Raw genomic sequence first — 19,629 nt, 5'->3', positions numbered from 1 at the left:
CTCCCCGCAGCCCCCCAGATCTGCTGCCCAGCAAGGAACTGATTCCAACTCAGGTCTTAAGGATTCACTCTTTTAAACCCTCCCGAGTCACACTCACTTTGGAATTATGACATTCTGTGCCTTGATCCAGTGGTTCTCAGCCCCCCACTGCACCTGAGGCTCACCCAGGAGCATTTGTTTTGTTTTAATTTTTTTTTAATTTTGATTGAAGTATAGTTGATTTACAATGTTGTGTTAATTTCAGGTGTACAGCAAAGTGAATCAGTTATACATATACATATAGCCACTCTTTTTTTTTTTAAGCTTCTTTTCCCATATAGGTCATTACAGAGAATTGAGTAGAGTCCCCTGTGCTGTACGGCAGATTCTTATTAGTTATTTATTGTATATATAGTAGTGTGTATGTTTCAATCCCAATCTCCAAATTCATCCCCCACCCCCGCCAAGAGCTTTTGAAAAGTCCTGAGACCCAGACTCACCCCTGATGATTGGAATCTTGAACTGGAATCCTGGGATACTGGGGTTTGTTTTGTTTCTACTAGCTCTTTGGGTGCTTCTAGGATTGAGACTATGACCTTAGACCCCATGAGCCAGTGATGTGAAATGTCAGGCACTTGCTGCCCTGGGGAGGCTGTTGGAGGCAGAGCCCCCTTATCACACTTGAAGGAGTCTACCTGACAGCTGGTCAGTGTTCCCCTAGGCCTGGAGGCTGGGTCACCTGGCGACAGGGAGCTGCAGCCTCTGGCGGTGAGCTGGGGAGGAGGATGGGTGTGCTGAACTTCGACCCAGTTGCTCTGTGAGCACTTTTCCTGCCCTGTTCATGTCTGTGAGCTGGTTTTCTGCTGACCTTGTACTTCAGGCTCAACTCTGAGATGAGTGGAGAGGGAGAGAGGAGATGAGAAGCTGGTTCAGGGCTGGAGGAGCCAGAACATGCCTCAAATGCCTTGAAAGAGCCACGCTGTGAACTGCTCAGGAAGGCTCCCTGTGGGGCATGGCCTGTGAAGAATGAAGGTCACTATCATAATTGTCATCTGCTGGCATTCCTGCAGAGCTGCTTTCATTGTGTTTTCTGCCTGCTGGGCATATAAAAGTGCTGGGGCTGGAGATATGGCTCCAGCCCTGGAGGGACTCAGGGCTCTGTTCCTGAGAAAGACAGGCATTTCTAAAGATAAGCAGTTCCAAGGAAGGTTGGGCCAAGTGCCTCTTGAGTGACACATAAAATCAGGCATACAGCCATGGCCTGGGGCAGGTGGGGAGAAGTCCAGGGCCCCAACCTTTGGGATAGGGCAAAGGGACATGCAGGGAGGATGAGTCAGCCTGGAGAAGCAGAGAGTTGTGTGGGTAGAAGGGCCTGGAAATGAAGGAACCCAAAGAGCAGGCCGGGAGATTTGCTCGTGTGTGTGTGTGTGTGTGTGTGTGTCTGTCTGTCTGTCTGTGTGTGTGTGTAGCCTGACAGAGCCTCCCGACTCCCCTGTCATCGTCCACCGGCCCGGACCTGCTCTCTTAGTCAGTCCCTGTGCCGGGTGCTTCTGCCCCGTGGTTCTGGGGTGCCGATGAGGCCTCTGTTATTCACAGCCTAGACCAACAACTGGCTCCCTGGGGCCCACTCCCTCTTTCCCAGGGTGCAGCCCAGCCTGCCAGCTCACCATTCTGTGAGGCTGGTCCCAGACGCAGACAGCCTCAGTCATGCCAGGGTTGGCAGGAGCTGTGGGCCTTGCAGGCAGAGACCTCGCCCTCCTGAGTCCTCAGCTCCACACTGGCCAGTTCTGTCTAAGGATCAGGCTGTCTGGGGAAGCAGAGGGGCCGTTGTCTTGTTTCCAGGGTCTAGCTCCTTCAGAGGGGACACCAGGAAATTGGGGGTCACCCCTTCTCATTCTGAGCTCCTGCTTTAGACTAGCACTAATGGAAACCACTCTGCTCTGGATGTCTCAAGGGTCTGGTCCTGAACCTAAACCACCAGAATGGGGCTCTGTGGGGGTTTCTCCTCCAGTCCTCCCTCTTTCTGGAAATGGCATGGCAAACTCCATCTTGCCCTTGTCTGCCTGTGCTGGTAGCTTACTCAGGGAAATGGGGGTGGAGGTGGGAGCCAGCAGCAGAGCCCAGATGGAAAGCCCCTGACTCGGGAACTCCCTGTTACCACTTCTGAGAATCCCAAGGGGCTGGCAGGAAAGGGGAAGAGGTCATGTTGTGTCTAACACCTGGGGCTGGTTTTCAGGCTGAATCAGGCTGTGATCAGTGCAGCAGGTGGAAGGCCCAGGGCTGTCCCTCCTGGCCCGGGGTGGAGGTTCCCTGCACTCTGACAGGGCTTTCCTGTCCAATAGACCGTTAGTTCTGCTGCATCTGGACACGCGTGTGTTTGTGTATGTTGGGGAGGGTGGGGGAGATGGGCCTCCCTGACTTTCTCCGCAAGCCCAGCTCATGGACGGGGAAGAGGAACAGGAGCAGTGGGGGTGAAAGAGGGAACCGGGAAGCCATTCATCACAGGGGCAGGATGTGAATTGGTCACATCTGTCCCCCTTCCATCTAGACCATCTGATTTCCATTTTTCCCACCCATTTTTTGCCTTTGGAATGTTCCACCTCCCCTGCTTTTCTTATGTAAGTCAGCTGTCCACAGAGCCTCCCAAGATGCCTTAGCTTCTGCCTCTTCCCCAAAGCCTTCCCGGCCTCCTCCAGGCCATCCTAAGCTGTCTGTCCTTTGAACTTGATCCCGTTTATGATCAGACCCACACAATCACACATTCAGCACTGGATTATTCGTCGACTGCATTACATGTGTTTGTTTTGTTTTCCCTACTGGATTTGTACATCGTTTAGAGGTAGGAAATGTTTGGGGGTAAACTTTCTTCCTGTGTCCCTTAATACTGCCCCATGTGGGCGGGACCTGGGCCTGACAGCCAAGTACCTTGAAGTTAACATCGCCTTCTGAGAATTCAATTAGGAAGAAACTCAGTTTAGGAGAGGATATTAGCGCTCTGTAGAAATTACCTAGGAGACTGTCTGTCTGTGAATATCCCAAATCCAATTAAGGAGACATAGAGGAGCAGATAAGATTGTGATTGCATTTGAGCGAAGTAACTGCATTGTCTTCTGCCTGAGGGAAAATGCCAAGACGAGGGGAAAGTTCCTCTTCATCATAAAGGGGGATCCAAGGAGACCCAACTTGGTGCTGGGCCTCCAGGCTGTGCCGGACATTTGGTGTCCCGTCCCACAAATGTCAGTGGCTAGGACCAAGATGGGTGTATCTGGAGGTGCAGAGGATGCCTCAGACAACCATCCTGCCATTAAGATCATCCAATGTCCCGACTTTGTTCTGATTCCACACTAAAGCCACATTCCGAGGCCCCCAGGAGAGATGTGTCCAGGTGCCTGGGGATGTGACTCTGTTTGTAAGTTAACAAGCCAGCATTTGGGGTCTGTAAGCTATTCTCTGTGCGTCCGGTTCATGTTAATTGGACCTGAGATTTTGTCCAAGGTGTGCACATGTAGCTGAGAAGGAGGTGCTGGGCTGTGATGAAGCACCATGATAAAGCTGCCTTGTCTGGGAGACCGGCCACCTTCCACCCCAGCCGTGTCTTCCCTGGACACTTTTTTTTGAAATTAATTTATTTTGGTTTTGGCTGTGTTGTGTCTTCATTGTTGCGTGCAGGCCTTGTCTAGTTGCACCAGCGTGGGCTTCTCATTGCGGTGGCTTCTCTTGTTGCAGAGCATGGGCTCTAGGTGCGCAGGCTTCAGCAGTTGTGGTGTGCAGGCTCAGTAGTCGTGGCTCGTAGGCTCTAGAGTGCGGCCTCAGTAGTTGTGGCGCACAGGCTTAGTTGCACCGAGGCATGTGGGATCTTCCCAGGCCAGGGATCGAATCTGCGTCCCCTGCGTTGACAGGCGAATTCTTAACCACTGCACCACCAGGGAAGTTCCACCTGGACATTTTTGCACTTGCTGTTTGCGTTGGTTATTTAGAGGCAAGGTCCAATAAATGCCTGCTGCATGGTGGAGTGAGTGATGGGTGCCTGGGGTGTTTTGCCTCTAAAAGGATGGAGAGAAGGCCTGTGGTCCCAAGGGCTGGGTGAGGGGAGGAGTGAATGGGTGGCCATGGACCGAACATCTCCATGTGCCAGGCACTGAGTGTGTTTGTGTTCTTCATCTTGTTTATTCATCTGGGAACCCCTGTGCTGTCTTACTGCATCTTTTTTACAGATGAGGAACAGAGGCTCAGAGAGGTGAAGGAACCTCTGCACAGGTCACCTGCTTAGGGAGTGGTGGAGCTGGGACTAAATGTGGATCTCTTCCCTGTGACTCCCTTTCTTGAAGGAGAGGGAGGAAGAATCCAAGAGGGAAGGCACATGTGCTTCTGTGTTAGGAGACGGGCCTCTGGCTGGAGAGGCGGACGGGGCACGGAGGCACTCCTGGAGGGCCCTGCTCCCCGCCCACACCCAGCATCTGCCCTCGGAGGACAGATATGGCAGCTCTGGTCCTCCTCTAAGTAGTAAGTGGTAGGAAATGAGCTTCAGGGAAATTCCAGTCTTGATTCTTTAATGAGGCAAAAGTTGGCATGGTGCCCTGCCTGGGAACACCCTGACAGCAAGTCCCCCACCCCTGTGTGCTTTGCAGAGCATAGAGATACACCTCATCTAAACACCAGCAAAGATGCCTGGCCCTGGCCACAACCCACAAACCCATACGTAGGGTGTAACACTGCTTCTCGACATCTGGACACAGATTCTCGAAGACAAACCCCAATTCAGCTTCCGCCTCCCCGATGGACCACTTCCAGATGATGCTCAGACACCCCAGCATCCTTCTCTTCCTCTCCTGCTGCCTCCCCGAGGCCTCGGATGGAGATATATGGTGTCGTGTCTCCCTGATCTTGGATGTGTGTGTCTTCAAGTCTCTGCAGCCTTCTCCCTGCTTCCTGGTGTTCTTGGGTCTCTATTCTTTTCTCCAGGGATCACACAGGAGCAAGTGGTTAGGCAGAGGCCAATGCCAGCCGCGGCCAGCCTGGAGCTAACTCTCCAGCACTCCCTGGCGAGGTGATGCGCACAAGGCCTTTCTGAGAGCCACAGCCCAGTTCATCTTTCCTGGGTGATGTTTTTCTTTATAGCTCCCTTCCCGCCAACTTCCCACACGACCCCATTCCACCCCCAAGAGACATCTCTGCCCCAAAGTGTAGATTCTCTTTGGCTGGAAAGACTTTTCCTGGCGAGAGAACCACGGAGGCACGGGAGCCAAGAAGGGAACTGGGGAGCAAGGCAGAAGGTAAGGGGGCCTGGTTCTCCCCGCCTGGGCCCTGCAGGGCTGGTCTGGAGAGGAGACAGCGTCTGGAGCCTCGCGCCTTGAGGTGGGCAGGGACCTCCTTAGGTTCTAGCTCAGCTCCCAGCAGCAAGAAACGCAAAGAAGAGTGATGTGGGGAGTTCTTCCTGCCCTCAGCTTGGGCCTGGGAGCCTCCCACGCAGTCTGTGGGGTGGGGGGAGGGAGGTGGTGGGGAGCAGGGCCCGGGCGGGGAGAGCCAGGCCCAGGCTCCCCGGCCCGCACTCTGCTCCCATGTCTCCGTGGTTCTCCTGCCAGGAGAAGTCTTTCCAACTGACAAGAAGCTGTACTTTGGGGCAGAGCTAACATTTGGCGGGTAGAGTGGGGTCGTGTGGGAAGTTGGTGGGAAGGGAGAGAAAGAAAAAAGGCCTTGGGAACTTCCCTGGTCGTGCAGTGGTTAAGACTTCGCCTTCCAATGCAGCGGGTGTGGGTTCCATCCCTGGTCTGGTAGCTAAGATCCCACAGGCCTTGTGGCCAAAAAACCAAAACATAAAACAGAAGCAATATTGTAACAAATTCAATACAGACTTTCAAAATGGTCCACACCAAAAACAAACAAAAAACATCTTTAAAAAAAGAAAGCAAGCCTCACCCAGGAAAGCTGGACTGGGGTGGGGCTGCTGGGAAGGCTTCGTGCGCATCTCCTCGCCAGGGAGCTCTGGAGAGTTAGCTCCAGGCCGGCCGCGGCTGGTGGTGGCCTCTGCCCAGCTTGTGGTGAGCCTGTTCATGTCACATAACCTTCTAACCTCACTGTCCCCATAATTAAACCAGAGGTGATAATACTATGCACCTCCTGGACTTTAATACACGTAAATGCATAGCGGGTGGAGAGGGACCTGCCTCCAAGTAAATGTTCCATAGATACCATTCATTCACTGCAAATCTACCGTATCCCAGGCACTATTCTGCAGGCATAGGAGGTATTAGTGCACAAAACAGGCAAAATGCCCCATCCTGGGGCTTGCATTCTACCTGGGGTAGAATTTGGAGGAAAAGACAAATTATAACAACAAGTAGGACAAATAATTCAATGGAATAGTATGTTAGAAGGTTAAAGTGCTATGGAACATAGGAGAAGTACAGCGGAGTGAGATTACTATCTCTTTTTCCAGATAACTTCACTTTTACTCATGTTCCCTTCTAAGGAAAAGGGATGAACCCTTTTTGCCTCCGGGCCTGCACCAGCAATGTTTCCAGCTCCTCTCGGTGTTCTATCTGACATAAGTGACAGGGACTAGATTTTAGCCCCAATTCACTCATTCGTTCTTTTCACTCACCGGTATTTATAGAACACCTGGTTATGGAAAATTCAGTGTGAATCAGAGGTTCTTGTCCTGAAGGGTTTTGCAGGTGAGGAAAGAGCTGCGTATGAATAATCGAGGTGAGAAAGTAGTCAGGGCCATCAGAGATGGGAGGGAAGGAGGCGCTGGAGGGGAGAAGCGGGTCTGTGCACACCCGCCCTGCACGTTGACCTCTGGCCTCGGTGCCCTGGGCCCTCGCTGGATTCGGAGGCTGTTCCATCTCTCCTTGCTCTGGCTCTTTTCTTCTGGTGAGACTGTCCCTAACTTAGTGTTCAGGGCAGAGGAAACAGACGCTGCCCTTTCTGATGGGGAAAAGACATTTTCTGAGTTGACCCTGGAGCAAAACCAAGACCCCAGAGCCCCCTTCCCCTGACCTCAGTGATGAGGAGGGATACAGTGAACATCTGTCCAGCTGTGTGCCCAGCCTGTGACATAGCCCTGCTTCCCCACCCCTACAGTGTGGCCTCTGCTGCCCTTATTCGAAGGTGGCCTGACCCCAGCAGGGCAGCGAAGAGGAGAGAGGCCTGCAGAATCTGTGGCCTGGCAACTTGCTGCAGACCCCATGGCTGTGAGCAGAGGCAGTGGGCTTGCCGCCTCCAGGGCTGCGACTTCTCCAATGCAGAGGAGAGAGAGACCCAGGTTTGAGGGAGGAGGCTGGGCCGCATGGCTGGGAACCGAGGACGCATGTGCCTGACCACAGGGGCTGACGCTTCGCCTTGGGGTCTGGAGCTAGAACAGGCCGTTCTCCCCACAGCCACCGCTCACATGGACCCGCAGGCTCTCCCGCGCCCGGCCCCCTCAGCTGCTGAGTCACCCTCCCCAGGGTTCACAGAGGCTCTGGTCCAAAGCCAGGCTGAGTCATTAGATGATGAATTGCGGAATTCTTATTCAGGCTGTCACCGCAGCAGTGGTGGGTCCTCATCCCCACCCTCTGCTTCCCCACCGAGCCACTTAGAGCATTCTCTTGTGGCTTGTCATTCCTGCTCCGTGGGGAAGCGGGGCCGCTCTGGCACTGAGAAGATGGTGGTGGAGGTGCGTGGGGAATCACCGAGCTTCCCTTCCTGCGTCTAGATTCTGGACCAGTTTAGGGATAGGTCCTGGCCTGTTAGCTCGGGGAAGAACCTCAGATCTCATTTTGTTCAGCTCTCTCATCGATGAATGAGGCTCAGGATTCAGAGGCTCAGGATTCAGAGCTGGTCGGAAGGGCAGCTTTTGGAGTCAGAAACGAAATCTACTTAAAATGAGCAAAGCTTGCAGGCCTAGGTTTCTGTGTCTGTAAAATAACGTTGATGGTGCCTATTTCCATCCCGGAAGTCGATGGATGTGAAGCACAGGTAGGTGGCACTCAATAAGTGTTGCTTGACTCCTGTATTTGATGGGGAGGCCGGAGGCTGAGTGAATTAGAAATAAAGACCTGAGATCTTTTCTCATCCTGCTCAGGACTCAGAAGAGAGGATCAGGAGCTCCTGGAGGGGCTTTGGAGAGTAGGTCAGAGGGGGTGGGTTTGGCCAGTAGGTAGATATTCCTAGAGCCTGGGTACCTCCCAGCCCTGCAGGGGCCACTGTGGGATCACAAATGCATTACGTTAGATGGAGCCCACAAACCAGAAAACAAGCAGAGACCAGTGATGGGCACAGCCATCCTGACCTGGGCCCCTGGCCCACCTCCTTCATATACACTTCCATTGGGTCCTGCTGGGCCAGATCACCTGAGGGCTCCCTCCCACCCAATGTGAGCCTGGAAGATGCAATTTCTGCCCAGGGGGCCCCTCTGTCCTACAGGTGGGAGTGGCCCGGGACGAGGGCGGGGACCACAGATGATGGTGCTGATCACCCTGCTTAGGAAATGTCCCCAAGGATTCTGTGTAGCATCTTTGGAGCTACATCAGGGAATGGCCATGATATCTGATTCCCTTCACTACCAGGGTTTTTTTTTTTTTTTTTTAGTTTTTTAATTTTTATTTTTTTTGGCTGTGCCGCGAGGCATGTGGGATCTTTAGTTCCCCGACCAGGTATCTAACCTGCGCCCCCTGCAGTGGAAGTGCAGAGTCTTAACCACTGGACCGCCAGGGAAGTCCACTACCTGGGTGTTGATCATTTCCCATACCCATGAACCATCTGAGAGAAGGTTCACATTTTTCAAAAGAATTTATTAAGAAACAGAAAAAAGATACAAAGTATAAAGGAATGAAAGAGTTTACAACACAGATTCTTCAGCCTGGTGGCAACAAAGAAATACTTGCTGGGCTGACACCCATGGGTACAGAGGCCCCAATTCCACCATTTTCAATCCCATGTCTCTTAGCTGCTAATGCAACCAGTTCAAACTTTCTCTGAAGACAAGTCAGGTAGCCTCCCAAAACCTCCCCAAACTACTTCCTAATTGCCTCTTTACATAAGGTCCCCTCTCCACCCCGTCCCAAAGATTCCTCACCCAGGCTTCATGTGAGGGTGAGGTCGGCCAGACCCTGTTGAGCCTTCTCCACACCTCCAATCACTCTGTGGTTCCTAGACCTATTTTTGTTCCCATTCAGACTCATTTAATTAAACTACATTCATGAATCAGTTGGGTAGGCTGGTTTTGTTACCTTCTGTCAAGTTTCCCGTTTTCCTAAGCCTGCATCTGAACTTGATCTTTCTCCTAATGGGAACATCTTCTTGAGCACTCTCTCTGGCAGCTCCCTGCCCCAGCCAGTCCAAGACTACTTTCACCCCCAAACAGAACTCTGCATCCCCATCCAATCTCCCACTTAACTTATGGGATAACTCTAGTTCTCAGCTGACCTGCCCAGGAGAAATGGCCAAATACCTTGATCTTGGCACCCACTTATCACATCTTGCCCAGCTCAGGTCACCAACCTCATCAATTTCCTCGGAAGACTTCTGACTTCTCTCTTGAATGTCTGCCCCTCTGGAATATTATCTCTGTAGATTATTCTATGACATGGCTTTATAGATACAGTAATAATAAGACTACAGTGAAAGAAGAGTTATTCTCTCCCAAATTATATTTTCTCTAAATTTCCAAAAAATTGGGCTACTCTTGCCATTTTGAATTTCTTCTAAATGTCTATGGCTATCAGGCCTTCATTAGTACAGCCTGATTCTCAGCTGGCTTTTAGGAGAAGCACTAAGTCTTAGCAAGCTGGCCATTGGTCCCTTCTGCTCCTATGGTCACTGCTGTGTCTTAGCAAATGGCTTCTCCAAATAACTGCTGGAAAGGAAACAGAACAGTCTCCTCCAAAGGAGAAGCAGGTCACAACTCTACCCAGACGTCCTCGAGTTTTCCCCTCACAATGCATGCACACAATATCCCCATTCAAGCTTACCCTGATGGAAAATAAGTCAGTACAAAAGTCAGTTAAAAATTTTTCTAACCAAGACTGCAGATTTGAGCTTTATGGGGTACAAAATCCTTCTCTATGCCTCTCAGCCAGTCCTCACCACCACCCTGTGAGGGGGGCATGGTGGATATTATTATCACTATTTTACTGATGTAGAAACTGAGGTTCAGAGAGTTTAGGGAGCTAGACCAACATCACACAGCTATTTAGTTGGAAGAGCCAGCACTCAACCCAGGTCTCCGCTGCCTCATTCACCTTCCTTTTTTTTCTTTTTTTAAAGATATGATTTATCATTTAAATTTATTTATTTATTTATTTATTTATGGCTGTGTTGGGTATTCGTTTCTGTGCGAGGGCTTTCTCTAGTTGTGGCAAGCGGGGGCCACTCTTCATCGCGGTGCGCGGGCCTCTCACTATCGCGGCCTCTCGTTGTGGAGCACAGGCTCCAGCCGCGCAGGCTCAGTAATTGTGGCTCACAGGCCCAGTTGCTCCGCAGCATGTGGGATCTTCCCAGACCAGGGCTCGAACCCGTGTGCCCTGCATTGGCAGGCGGATTCTCAACCACTGCGCCACCAGGGAAGCCCTCACCTTCCTTTTTTAAGCACAAAGAATATGAACAAGGTTCTCTACTCCCTTTCTCTCTACCCGAAGGGCATTCTCCTTTCCTACACGATCTGGAAAGTTCCAAACACCACAAGGAATGATTGATCATTGTCAGAGTCCAACGCAGGGTGCAGATGTTGGATCTTTCACAATGTTCCTATTACTTAACATCTGTAGTTGAGCCAAGAACCCTCTCTCCTCACTGAGCAGTGCTTTCGGTGCCGGGCTTTGTTAGGGTTCCCGGGTGACAGTTGGGGCGCTGGGGATTTTACCTCCAAATTATGCTCAGTGCTGTACCTCTCATCCGTTTCACAGTTTGCCATGTTCTGTGCCTTCCCACCCCTACCCCTTCACGAGGAAAATTCAGTATGTCTGTCAATCGTCCAGTGCCCGACTCCCCAGGCTTCTTACAGTGTCCTGGAAAGCCCTGTGCCTCCTTCATCTTTAGAGCATCTGTGGGATTCTCTTCCTGAATCCAGGTGATATTTCCCTCCGGAAGTTCTCTATTCCTGCCTCAGGGGTGAGCCACTTGGCTGCAGCCATTCCACCAGCCAGGCCCTCTGCACGTGGTTCCCATGCGGCTCTGCAAACCTGTGGTTCCAACCTGAAGGTATTTATCCCCTAGAGGCCAGGACCCCACCCCCCCACCCCCGCCCAGGACATATAAGAAGGACACCTAAAATTTCACCTCTTTTGTGACTTAGAGCTGAGCCAGTCTCCTGGAGGCTTATGATAGGCTGTGTCCACAGTGCCCCCTACTGGAGATCTCCCACAAGCCAAAGTTTTGGACAACCTGACGTTTTCTAGACATCAATTCACTCCACAGGCGTTTACAGAGCACCTACTAGGAGCCGTCACTGTGCTGACTCTGTAGAGAGCTGCAACGAAGACAGACACGGCACCCCACGCGTGCAGCTCATCTTAAACCAGTTCGTTCCGCAGAACCGCCATTTGGTTTCCAGTTGGTCTGAATTAGCTGGTGAACTCAAAAAGACCTTCCCCTGCCTCTGGACACTCCACAATGACTGATCACCCACGGGGACCACCCACAGGGACCACCTGACCTCTGCAAACTTCCCAGGGCAGATTCCTTGGTCAGTCACCAGACAGGACCCTGCTCTGACGACCCTTCCTCCCTGCTGGGTCCTGACTGGCTGGGATTCTCCTCCTGACTCCTGCCTAGCCTCCCACCCCTACCCCTGACAGAAGTCTCACTTGTTCTGACACATTCATTCACAAATCCAGTAGTTATTCTTGAGAGTATTTTTCTGAAGTAGTCAAGCATATATGTTATTTAACGGACAGTAATAACTGAAGTAGAAATGTGCATATATGAATAACAGCATGAAATAAAAAGAACCCAATCTCCCCAATCACTGACTATTTACACATTTTGAACCTATTTCCACTCGGTAACTATTCAGACATGCTTTTTTTTTTACCTTGTTGCTATCATTACGTGAACAGAAAGCCAAAATCTTTTTTTTTTTTTTTGGCTTACGATTGCATCATATAACATCATATTCTTCTAAATAGTTCTCATAATTGTCATACATGAAGGCAGCAGCTCATTGTCCCGGTAGAGACCACAATCTACTTGGCTAGATTCTGGTCTAGCCAGAATTGGCTAGCTAAGCTGAGCTGTTTCCTGTCAAAGACTGTAATATATAGGGTGGCCACAAATATCTGTGTGCAGATACTTTTTTTCCTTTTGAATCCTTTTCCCAGAATGTACTCCCCAAAGTGAGATAACTTCGTCTTATAATCACTTCTTTGACTCTTGTCAAGAACTGCCAAACTGTTCACCAGGAAGCATCATTTATAGTGCCAGGGGTCTATTTCCCCACGACATATTTTTTTAAATGTATTTTTGACGAATACAAGTGGTCGATTTTATTTTTCATTTTATGTGTCCTGGCCTGTGTGCGTTCCTCTTGGGTATAGGGCTTATTTGGTTCTTTGACCAAGTAGATCTGTTTAGTCACTGCATATACTGGAGACTCCTCAGATCAATGCTCCGTAATTTCCTCCTCTCATTGATTTTCCTTTAATCTTCGTTCTTCTTTCCTGTGCATAATTTCAAAATTTTATATAATTGAATTTGTCCACCTGACATTGATGATTTCCCCTTTCACTTCATTAAACAATCAATGACCTCCCTCCCTGGAAAAAGATTTTCTTTTCCCTACACCTAATGTCCTGCACTTTCCATCTGGACTTGTCCAAAATCTCTCTGGTTCCCATGAACACTCGTTGCCCATGATCCTTACATATTATTCCCTTTGGTCACCTCTCAACAGCCCCTGGCTAAGCATGCCCACCTCAGTTCCACCGCTGCCACAGCCTATGCAAAAGGCCGGTGGTCATGGCTCACTTCTGATGGGATCCCTCCATGAGATTTTCACCCCTCCGCCCATCCCAGCCCCACTACCGACTTTCCAGGTCTTCCAACCCGTTTGGCCCCTGAGTCCCACACCTGGCCTCTAGGCTTAGGTTTTTTCCTCACCCATAATGGCAATATAGACAAATGCCTTCAACCCCTTAGTTCAGCCAAAATTTCTCAAAAGGAATTGTGCCAGAAAACTAAGAGGGGGCTAAAAATAAACTCCAGGAAGTATAAAGACCTCAAAAAAGAAAAGGTTTTATATCCTACATAGGTCTTCTGGCCTCAGGTTGGCTTGGAGGTGAGGGGTGGTGGAAGTCGGGGGGTAAGACCCAGGGTCTCCCCTTGCCTCACACTCAGAACCCTGTGTTTTAGACTCCAATCCTGCCGGGTTCCATTTTCTAGTAGCACATTCTCTTCACGGACTTCAAGGTAAAGGCCTGTTGGCCTCGGCTCGTGTCTATAATTGGTCCCCCATGAGGTCCACCCCGCACTTCACTGGGGGACGCCATTATCAGAGGAGCCTCAACTTCCCAGCCGAGGCTGGTGGAAGATGCCATTTATGGCCGGGTTCAAAATCCCAGACCTCTTCTGACTTGGTGCGTCCCGTTCAAGTCGGAGGGGAGAGGGTTCTCAGCTCTCTTCCAGAAAGTACATACCTGACACACCCTTCAAGCCCTGGGCTTAAAGGACTATTTCTACCCACTTCCCCAAGACTCTCCCTGGGCTACCCCATCAGGAATGGTTTTAAAGAAGAACTCAAATCAGGACTAGCTTACACATCTTGGAAACCTAGACTCTACAGTGGCGGCAGCGGCAGTCACCCCCAGCAAAAGCAAGAAGCATTAATGCCCAGCACCCGTCCAACCCCTCTTCCTCTGCTTCTGAGGGTTATGGCCATGCCACCCCCCCCTTGGTCCCTATTCCTGCGCACCTGAAGAGCGGTTTCGCACTTCACCTTGAAAAGTTGCCAACCTCTGCTCTCTGGGAAAGTGCCCTCGGCCACCACATCCCTCGGGCCACCCTGCTTCCCTTCTCTCTACCCCCCCAGTCCCCCCACCCCGAAGTGTCTCCCCAGCCCCAGCCCTTTAACTGTCAGGAGGGCGGACCCGAAAGACATGGATGGTCCCATTACTGAGGGACACAACCAGGTACCTGCCATCCACCATGGTGGTCACCCGGGGCTTTTCCAGGCCGTGATAGGCCGTCAGGAAGTCACCGAGCAGCGACCCCTTCGGATCGAGGATCACCACCTTGTTGACCTCTCGAAGGGTCAGAAAGATGTAGCCCTTCTTATCTACGGACACGGAGCCCGGCTGGCAGCCGTGCAGGCCCGGCCCCCGGTACTCCCCAATCACCTGGCCCAGCCCGTCACAGACCACCAAGCTATTCTGCTGCCAGTCTGACCCCACGAAACTGCCCTGGGGGCTTGTGGTCAGGAACACCAGTGCCCGCAGGCCCCGGCTGGCCTTGCCCCCAGGGATAAACCGGGTGGCCAGGCTGCCTTCCATGTTGTACACCTCCACATGGCCTGACACGCTGACAGCCACCCGGTCCCCGCTCGGCATGGCGGCCACGGCGTGGCTGGCCTGGCAGAGGCTCAGCGCCCGGCGCCACTGTACCTCGCCGTTGGGGCGGATGAGATAGAGCCGAGCGCCAGCCGAGAAGGCCACGGCGTCCTGCAGGGCGGCCACGCTGCATGGGGAGCAGCCCTCAGGGACGGGCACCGCGCCCTTGTAGTCGCCATTGAGGGAGAAGCGCTTCAGGGCCCTGTTCTGCTCATCTGCCACCAGGATCTCCCGGGAGCCAAAGGGACAGAGCCCAGTGATCCGGGGAGACCGCTTGTCCCCCGGCATCCGCGTGGGGAAGCTGCAGAAAAAGATGGGCCTGGGGAGGAGGCCAGAGCCTTCCAGGTTTGGCCCAGGTGCTGGGCTGGGCTCCCGAGAAATGGACTTGAGCCTGCCTTTGAATTTCCTCTTCTTGTTGGATCTGCCACCCCTTGGGGACTGGGCTCCTCCATCTTCCTGGGGTGTCTGGGCTCTGCCCTCTTTCGGGGTCTGGGCTCCATCTTCTTGGGGGGTCTCGGCTCTCTCCGCCTTTAGGGTCTGGGCTCCATCTTCTTGGGGCGTCTGCGCGCTGTCCTGCTTTGGGGTCTGGGCTCCATCCCTGCTCTGGGGCTGGGTTGCATCGCCTCCCTGGCTTCTCACTCCGTCTTTCCCGCTGTCCTTCTGGGGCTGCTGCTCCTCAAAGGAGAGTCTTAGCAGCTGGCGGTTCTTGTCCAGGAGTCCAGGATGGAGCTCCAGCTGGGGCAGCAGACAGGGGGCTGACCCAGGCATCCAGGGACAACGCTGCAGCTGCTGAAGCCTTTGGGCAATCGCGCCCTCCAGCGAGAGTATCTCGGCCTCCCGACCCAGGCTGAGCACGCGACGGGCAAAGGCGGCCGCCTCCCTGGCCACCTGTGCACGGCTCGCCAGCTCCCCCAGCCTCTCCCGAGCAGCCTCTTCGGCAGCCTCCACGTGGGCCCGTAGCTGCCCCAGCACCTCCTGCTTCTGGGCCAGGAGGGCCCGGAGGACCCCCTCGGCTGCCTCTTCCACCTGCGTGCCCACCTTGGCTGCCTGCTCCCGCAGGCAGGCCAAGGCTTCCTCTTCCGCCAGCCGGGTGGCTTCCAGCTTGGCCAGGTTGTTGTCCATGCCCGCCAGTAGCCCCTCGAGGCCTGGCCTCCGGGCACGCACAGCCTCGGCCAGGGGCAGGCAGGGGTGGTCCAGGTGGGGGTCCAGGCGACACTCCCGGCACAGCAGCTGGGAGCAGGGCTGGCAAAGGAAGCGCAGGGACTCCCCCGGGTGCTGGGGACACTGGGCCGCCTGGCGTTCCCGGGCCTCCTCGTCGTACCACCCTGCCCTGTAGCCCACCAGGTCCACCACTCGGTGGCTGTGGGTCTGCCGAGTGCAGCGGTGCCCATCGGCACAGGCCTGGCACAAGTCATCGGCGCAGTCCAGGCACCGGGCTGTGGCTGGCCCCCCAGCACTGGCGCCCCCCATCAGCGGGCACAGTGCACAGGCCGGCTTCCCTGCGCGCAGGTCTCCACCGGCTCGGGCCTTCACCAAATCTAGGAGCCCGTTGACAAAGAAGTTGGTCTTGAAGGCAGCCACGCCCGTGGGCGGCACAGGCACGGACTCGCGGCACTCAGGGCATCGGAGGTGGCTGCCCTCGGCCAACTGGGCCAGGCAGTCCTGGCAGTAGGTATGCAGGCAGGGCAACGTTTTGGGCACCCGCAGCTGCTCCAGGCAGATTTTACAGGCTAGGAAGTCGCTGCTCAGGGCCTCCAGCAGGGAGGGCGAGGAGCCCTGGGAAACCATTCTGCAAGCGAGGGGTCGGGGTCAGAGGACAGAGGGCACCTCCGCGGTGGCCCCCACCTGCCCTCTCGTCTCTATCCCATCCTCAAGCCCCACCAGGTCTGGAGTCTCACCTGAATGGCCAGGAATTTTCTTCTGGTCTCTTGAGATAAAGAGCCGCCTCCCTCCTCCCTGCAGACATTCAGCAAATGTGAAAAAGTAAAGGCCGCTTTTGCATGTCAGGCCCTGCGAGATATGACAACACCAAGAAGCACAGCCTTAGAGACCTGTTGGTGTAATGATGGGTGCCCCCCACTGACAGGCCTTGTGGCACATGGGGTGAGAGTCTGGTGTGAATAGATCCTGGGGGTCCTGCTGGGGGTGGGTTGCCAGGTGAGGGGAGGGCAGATAGGACCAGCCGAGGGTGTGGGTGGGCAGTCGTGCCTTGACTCCTGGAGGGTGGAGGAGTATGAGGGGCCCCAATTCCCGGGACCCCAATTCCCACAGCCTCGTACACCTGCCTCCTAGGCCCTGGCAGCGGCATCACGGGTTGTGAGGGCCCCTCTTCCTGCCTCGACTGTCCTGAAATGAACAGGCAGAAGGATGCCCGAGAGGAAGGCGCTGCCTCGCTCTTTCCTTCCAGTTCCTCAAACTCAGGGTCACCGCGTAGCCTTTGCCCCATCTCTTCCAGCCCTTTTCTTTCAGCCTTTCCTGCTGCAAGAGGCCTCCTGCTTTCCTAGAAGCCTCTGGAGGGTAGGAGTCACATGAGGATCAGCTGTGAGTGTCCCAGCTCCCTGCACAATGGCTGTGAAATACTTGATAAAGAAACTTGGGGGATTTCCCCCAAGCTTCCAGAAAGCAGGGGCTGGGAGGAGAGCTCAGAGAGTGGGAGGGGGTCTTCCCCAGGAAGTCTCAGATCTCTGGCCCCGCGGGGGAAGCCTCCCCTCTCCTCCCCTCTCCTCCCGCCTTCTGGGTCCCTCTCCCCACTCCCTTCCCCTTCCTCCCGCTCTCCCCCTTCCCCCACCCCCTCCAGTTCAGCTGTCCCTTCAACCGCCCTCCAAGCCCCTCTCCTTACCTAGCCGGGGCTCCAGGACCCGAAGTGGGGGCCCCCCGAGGCCCTGGCGCTGCTGTTGTTGGGCTCCTGAAAGAGAAACAAAACTGAAACTAATTGTACTTCTGCAACTTCCGTCCCAGGCCCGGGACACAGACTTGTACAGCCGCAGGCCCCGCCTTCCTCCCTACCCTGCCTGGAGCTCTTCCTCGGGGGCCTCCTCCACCAGCAGGGCACAGCCCCCGCCAGCAGGCTCCAGGGCTCCGGGGGCCAGGACAGCTTTGGCGGCTGGAGTTGCCGAGGTTGGCTTGTCAGTTTGAGCCTGAGGATTCGCTCAGCCTGCTAAGTGTGTTTGTCGCAAAGGCAGGGCAGATGCCTGAGGATGCCTCCTCTGAGGGAAGAAATTAGAGATCACAGGTGATTCGGAGACGTAGGGTAACTAGGGCCCCGTCCTCAGGCCAGGGTTCCAGTGCTGCTGCATATCTGCCAATCCAGTCTTAGGTGAGGCCCTTCGTACTATAAATCTCTGCTGAGATACGGGAGGGGCTGTGGGAACCAGATAAGGGGCCTCGAACTGAAGAGTCAGCAAAGGCTTCCTGGAGGAGGCGTCACTTGAGATGAGTCAGAAGAGTGCATGGGGGTTAGGGATCACCTGAGAAGAACGCAGGGAAAGGCATTCTAGGAACCCGGAACAGCAAGTCCGAGGGCTCAGAGGAATGAAATACCACAACTCTGCCGGGGGGATCCAAGTAATTCAGGATGGTTTGTGGGAAAGGGACATGTGAGTGGTAGCAGATGAGGTTACAGAGGGAGAGGCAACGTCCAGATCACAGAGAGCCTTATGTTCTACATGAAGGGGTCTGAGTTTTATCCAAAAAGCCAAAAGAAACCATTGAAGGATATTTCCCCCAACATCTTCTGAAAAATTTGAAGCACAAAGGAGTTGAGAGGATTGGAACGAACACTCCTGTACCTACCCCTTAGATTCTACAGTTAACATCTTGCTGTAGTTGATTCGTCACACAGCTACCCATGTATGCATCCCTTTATCCACAGTGATGGGATTTCTGGAGGAAACAGAACCGGTGAGAGCTCACTCTGGCAGCGGCCAAGAGAATGGGGGGGGGGCCTGACCATGGGTCCAGGTGAAAAGTGGAGGGGTCTGAGCTGGCACAGCGCCACTAGGGGCAGAGAGGAGGGTGGAGGATGGGAGCCTCACGTGTGAGCAGCTGCTACAGGTGAAAGAAGCCGTGGGTCTTGTGTCTGTCCCTGTGGAGGGAGGTGCCGGAAGGAGGGTAGGAAGTCCTTCAGGTTTTGCAGGTCTGGAGGTCAGGACGGAGAGCTTGGCTGCTGATAACCAGGCTTATGACTTTTCTAGAGTTTTGCAGTGTATCTTTGGTTTTGATGAAGTCACCCAACAGTGTCCAAGGTGAGAAGAGCAGGGCCGAGATGGCACTATGTGGAACATAGACATTTAAGAGCAAGTTGGGGAAGAGCTGAGGCGTGATGGAGGCTGAGAGGTACTTCCAGAGAGACAGATTGAAATCCAAGCAAGAGTAGGTCCCAGGAGCCAGGGGTGGAGAATGCTGTACTTCCAGAAGGAGGAGGTGGTCAGCGCAGTTGAATGCTACAGACCCGACGGTCAGCCAAGATGAGCACAGAAAAATGTATTGGCACATGTGTGTCTCTAAGTGTGTGCACACATCTGCGCATGTGTAAGGCTCCATGTATGTTTGTCTATGCGTATCCAAGGATGATTTTCTGGATGCCTACTGCAGTCAGACAGCATGCCATGTGCTGTACAATAGACAAAGATCAACAAGATAGGTTCCCCACCCACAGGCAGTTTATAATCACATAGGAGAGGTGAGATCTGTACACGTTGCCATAGGAAACAGACAAATGTCATATTAAGATGTCAAAGTAATCATCACAGTGGCTTCCTTTTCCTGGGCATTTACCATGAGCTTGGCATGGGGTGCTGTAAACATAACCTGATTTAATCCTCACGGTAATGTCATAAGATAGGTACCATTCTTGCCCCATTTTATAGATGAGGAAACTGAGTTATAGAGAGAATAAATCACCCAAGGTCACATAAAGTGCTACAGCAACACAGAGGGAAAGTCTGATTTCTCCTGGAATGGTGGTGTTGTGGTGGTGTGGGAATCAGAAAGGCCACATGAAAGGGGTGGCATTACAATGCCTGCCCTACCCCGCCTCCCCAAACATTGAACAATTGCTTAAAGTGACTACAGTGTGGCAGGCCCCAGGGAGACAGTTTCTCCTCCCTGAGAACAGGCTTCCAAGGCA

At 53.4% G+C, this 19,629-nt stretch overlaps 1 protein-coding gene across 2 annotated transcripts; it reads right to left on the bottom strand.

The window, feature by feature from the left end:
- Positions 1–8,732: 8,732 nt before the first annotated feature.
- On the bottom strand, positions 8,733–17,480 carry TRIM56 (tripartite motif containing 56). 2 transcript variants are annotated; one of them, XM_082644020.1, is made up of 4 exons: positions 17,341–17,480; positions 16,787–17,011; positions 16,400–16,511; positions 8,733–16,290 (listed from the first exon to the last, which is right to left on the bottom strand). In XM_082644020.1, exons 3-4 carry the CDS (start codon positions 16,465–16,467, stop codon positions 14,022–14,024), a joined length of 2,337 nt encoding a protein of 778 aa, XP_082500146.1. In that variant the 5' UTR covers positions 16,468–16,511; positions 16,787–17,011; positions 17,341–17,480; the 3' UTR covers positions 8,733–14,021. The 2 variants fall into 2 exon arrangements, with proteins under 2 accessions (XP_082500146.1, XP_082500145.1); XM_082644019.1 differs by lacking the exon at positions 16,787–17,011.
- Positions 17,481–19,629: the final 2,149 nt, after the last annotated feature.

This window comes from Mesoplodon mirus, assembly GCF_964341445.2.
Source record: "Mesoplodon mirus genome assembly, chromosome: 15".
Taxonomy (NCBI): Eukaryota; Metazoa; Chordata; class Mammalia; order Artiodactyla; family Ziphiidae; genus Mesoplodon; species Mesoplodon mirus.
The sequence above is the reverse complement of the archived record's forward strand: the minus strand, read 5'-3'. Positions and strand labels throughout refer to the sequence as shown.